Raw genomic sequence first — 4,989 nt, 5'->3', positions numbered from 1 at the left:
CGACTAGCGCAGATAGCCCTCGTGTAGCTTTGCGCGAAATTCAAAAACAAACAAACTCCTTCTAAATGAGTTGACCGATCCAGACCAAACTTGCCATACCAACTTAGTAGTCCAAAAACAAACCAAATTCATATAAAACTTTCCCATATATTGAAAAATAAAAATACTTTAGAGCCGTATATCGTTACTGCAGTAGCTATTGTAAATAGATGAATTTGAATAAAACTCGCGTCATAACAAAATTGTAAATAAAAGATTGTAAATAAAATTTTTAGCATTTTGGCTTGTTTCTCATTATAACTAAAATATACAGTAATAAAATATCCAGCTACAATGTGGAGAATAAAAATATTGCCGGTGTTTACGTTTCCCACACTTTTCTGATTCGCACCATTTAACTACCAATTTATACTAGGCTTAGAATAAGCTCTTAAGCCTGAATTAGAGAAGTATTTCATAATTAACTATTTTTTTTTTTGGATATTTCTTACTTCTTGATTTAGAATATAGTTTTCCGAAGAAGCAGAATTCAAGATTATTATTAAATTTCATCCACTAAATGTACAAAATTAAGACAGCAGAAATCTTGACCACATCTCTACTGTGAAATGGGCTGTTTTAAACAAGAAGTGACGCAATTGCTTTACCATTTCTGCCAAGTTTCTCGACTAGACTGCTACACCTCCTCCCTTCCGATCCACTTACCCTGTCTTACAACAGTTTTCTTTGGGAATGAACGCCACTGAAAATCCTCGCATAGATTTTGCTCATTTTTAACCAATTTGTGCATGTTTTTCACGTTTTCAAGAGAAATAAAAACGGAGGAGTGCAGTATCCTTAAAATAACCTGCAAAACTTTTAAGGTAAGAAATTTAAAGTGCATTACAAGAGCTTTAAAAAGAAAGCTCATTGTCGACTGGGAGCTCACCTTTACTTGTAGACTTTCACCGGATCTGTGGGGATTTCACCGAGGGCAGAGCTGGGTATGCAATTTGTTGCCCCAAAAAGTAGTCAAATTGCATAAGTACTACTTAATTATTATTATTTTAGAGTTAGCAGGGACGTCGGAACCGGGGGTGCAGTAGCACCCCCACTTTTAGGTATATGACTTATATAGCAACTATATATTATATTAATTTTCTGGGGGGCATATCCCCAGACCCCCTAGATTGAGCTGCCTGTAATAGTTCCTTATACTTTCAATCTCTCATTGTAAAATCTACATGTCTAGCTAAGTAACTTCTTCCTATACCACTGGTTAGAATTAGCACAAGAGTGATTTGCCTTAGTTACATTTTTGACAAGTTAAAAATAAACATTCTGTTCTTTTTGTTGTTTTTTTGTCTGAATTTCCGTATAATATTTTGTCGGGAATACAGGTTTAACAAACGAAAGCTTCGTTTACCACTGCTACGGTAAAGTAATAACCATGTGTTACTTACACAAGCCACTCCATGCTAAGAATGAGAGGTACGTAAGCAGGTGACTTCACACCACATATATCCAGTGCAACCAAAAGTCCAACTGGAACAGGGGTGGTTGGGACCCCAGGAGAGGCGATGCAAAATAACACAATAAACAGGCTGAAAATTGTAAGTCAAAGGAACTGGTATTATTATAAACTATTATTTACTACACAGTACACAAAACAATTATTATTGAGATTCCATGTATAACCATTAATTGTCGAGTTTCTTATTTGGCTCATGTAGTGGCTTACCTTAACAAAACAAGTACTACAAATACTTCAAATCCATACTGTTGTAAGCTATATTTTAGTTTCAGTTTAAGTGTTTGTTACCAAAGAGCACATGACGTAAGAATTTGTTTTTGAAAGTTACGAATCATGGAGCTTCGTGTAATAAGTGGAAATAAGAGTACGATATAAATACGAGTAATCAGAGATGAGGCAGTTAGTTCAGTTCTAATCAATTAGTAAGCTAAGCAGTATATCAGTTAGTACTAACTAAATTAGTATTGTAATTTAGTAAATTATATGGTGTTCAGGTTTTTAGTGAAAGTTATTGCGTATAGTAAGTTAATCGATCGGTAAGCAAGAAAATTATACAAGTTTATTTGTAAGTTAGGCGTAAAATTATCTCGGAATTTCTGTACAGAGATCGTTTGGGAACGCAGGCCTACAATTTGTGTCAAAGATCAAACAGGATAGCTTGTACTAAGCGTTATAGAAGAAATAAATTAATTCATTATCCTTAATTGGACTGAACTTGGCATTATTTTTACTAAATAATTCTAAAGGATCAACTCAGCGATAGAATACGTCACAACAATACATCATAGTCAATTTAAACTACGAAATCTAGTATACACTTAAAACACTACAAAAACTCATCTTTACTGATACCTCTGGCAACCATAACGTTAAGACACGTGAGATGCAGAAATGAAAAACTGTGAATTTTCAGAAACTTCCAGGTATAATTTTTTTTTTCATTTCTGTCCAATAATATAGCATACTAGTTGTAATGTTACTAAACTTCGATGTATATAACAACAAGTGTTAGAATCACAGGGAAGGAAAAACAATGGAGAAAATGATTTTAAGAAACTATAGATACAGTTAATATCCAAAGTTAGAATAATAAAAACAGTTAATGAACTTTCGCAACATCAAAAAGAATGATGCAAATTAAATATAGTTATGATAATTGTTCAAATAAAAACAATAGCTTTACGTAAAAGATATATCAGGGCCTTGTTACAATTCTTTAATGGAACTGAGATGCAAAAATCAAAAGCAAATCAGATATAGACTTATTGTAAACTCAGCCACGGTAGAAAGGAATGGTTTAAACACATCACGCAGTCTAGTGAGCAGAATTCCAGAAAGGTACATGTTTGTAAATCTTGCAAATGCATAAAATTTTGTACTCATTAATGAAACTTCTTGACCATTTGAATGGAAATCCAGTGTATTTTATAAAACAATTTTTGGTCAGATGCGCAGCAGTGCAGACATATTGTCGGGGTTATTTACGGATATAATGCTCACCGCCATTACATCTGCCAGGATAACATCCATACTGGATTATGTCATAGCCTTTGGCATTCATACTTTTATAACTAATCTGAGACTATGATTAATTACCTCATTGGTTATATTTCATGATTATCCTCAGGCAATAGACTAATTAATGACCTTATTAATAATCAATATTAATATTTCTTACCCTCACTCTATAAAACAGCTCCACACATAACTAACTGCCAAATCTCAGTCAGTAGAACATGTCCAGACATGCCTCACTATTAGGCTCAAGTGCTTGACAAATTAGTATCATGCGTTCCATCTAGTGTCTGGAGATGAGTATCCATTAGTAGTTATGGAGTAGTCGTATTTCATTAATCGCTTACCCTCAGGAATTGGAACGAGTCTTGACAAGTTACTTAGTTAGTCATAAATAGAGATTGGGTATTTTCTTTGATTTATATGGAGATTTCACGTTTTAGCTTTCCTGAGGACGGGACCTGGGGCTTGGCCACGCCCAGTGGGCGTAGTAGTTATCCCTCCAAATCTATCTAACCCAATAAGAACTGACTGAGATTATGCATTTTGTCGCAAAATACTCAGGTATGAAAATTTGCACAAACTGGCGAACGTGGAAAGTGTTTTGCGGTTTTGATTACGAAATTTACATACCACAACACAATCAATGTCGGAATGTCAACAGTGACTCCATTCCAGTGAGCAATAAAAAGAACTTCTACTGGAAAATCTAAACATCCGCCATCCATGTGAATTGTCATCCCGAGTGGAAGTACAAATCGGGTTATGTAGCTGTGGACTTTGTTACTTTCCTCCATGTAGCGAATGGAAAATGGAAGAGTTGCAGAGCTGTAAACATTTTGAAGAAAAAATAAAGTCATGTACTAAGATTTTAAGCATATTTTTATATTTAGCATTAGTTTTAATTTAACGTAGAAAATACAGGAGTAAAAACTAATTTTACAAGTTAAGACTTAATTAACCTCCAGGAACAAAAAAAAAAAAAGCTTAATTATCCTACGTTTCGACTAATACCTTCTTCGGAGGAACTTGTCATTGATGAGGCTTATCAAAAAGATAAAACAGCGTTAAGAATCATATAATTAAAACGTTATTATATGAATATCCGTTTATTATTATTATAACTTCATTTTTTTTTTCGATGCTTGTTGACACTTCACTAATTTCAACACGAATCAGATATCGATCGTAATGTTTATCTGTTGTCCCATTTTCTCGTCTTCGGCGGTCGAACTGATAGCGTTTATTAGTATCATAGCAATGACCACGAAAAAGAAAAAAGAACGATTTTCAATACTCCATGTAACCCCAAAGGCTATTATGCTTATCGAGGTTTAGCATCGTTAACCGTCAGCTTTTAATTGGAAGCGGTTTTATATTTTATGTCACAGCTTGACCGCTTGGATCTCCAAGGCCTAATAATTTATGGTAGAAGTCAACAGAAAAGATTTATGCAACGCCAAACAAAATAATAGAGAGTAAGTGAATAACTAGTAAAAAAACATATCAGAGTGCTGATTTATAATACTGAAGAACTATTTACAGCGAGATTCGAAATTATAGCCAGTTTTTGTTTAGTCTAGAAACATGGAAGAAAAAGATTATGGTTAAACATGTAAGATTCTTATACGCTCATAATCTTTAATTGGACTGGCGAAATATATCTGAGTTTTCGTTGTAAAATAGTTTTATTAAACCCTTTTGGTTTTATTCTTACTAATGATACATGTGTGCGGCTGTATTGTGGGTAACGTTTTCTTATAACTTATTTATATATTGTTTGTTTGTTTTGGAATTTCGCGCAAAGCTATCTGCACTAGCCGTCCCTAATTTAGCAGTGTAAGACTAGAGGGAAGGCAGCTAGTCATCACCACCCACCGCCAACTCTTGGGCTACTCTTTTACCAACGAATAGTGGGATTGACCGTCACATTATAACGCCCCCACGGCTGAAAGGGCGAG

General features: G+C 34.3%; 1 protein-coding gene across 2 annotated transcripts in view; it reads right to left on the bottom strand.

Annotated features, from left to right (window-relative positions):
- Positions 1 to 4,989, bottom strand: part of LOC111085759 (excitatory amino acid transporter 3-like) — a 33,832-nt gene that overhangs the window by 2,039 nt on the left and 26,804 nt on the right. The window contains exons 8-9 of one of the 2 annotated variants that reach the window (XM_022385834.1): positions 3,662 to 3,856; positions 1,443 to 1,583 (exon numbers count right to left, since the gene is read on the bottom strand). In XM_022385834.1, coding sequence (XP_022241542.1) covers positions 1,443 to 1,583; positions 3,662 to 3,856 — 336 coding nt within the window. The remainder of the gene's footprint in view (positions 1 to 1,442; positions 1,584 to 3,661; positions 3,857 to 4,989) is intronic. The other variant, XM_022385835.1, reaches the window with a different exon arrangement.

The sequence above is a fragment of the Limulus polyphemus genome, unplaced genomic scaffold, assembly GCF_000517525.1.
Source record: "Limulus polyphemus unplaced genomic scaffold, Limulus_polyphemus-2.1.2 Scaffold597, whole genome shotgun sequence".
Classification (NCBI taxonomy): Eukaryota; Metazoa; Arthropoda; class Merostomata; order Xiphosura; family Limulidae; genus Limulus; species Limulus polyphemus.
Note: the sequence above shows the minus strand (reverse complement) of the source record. Positions and strands in the feature narration are given on the sequence as shown.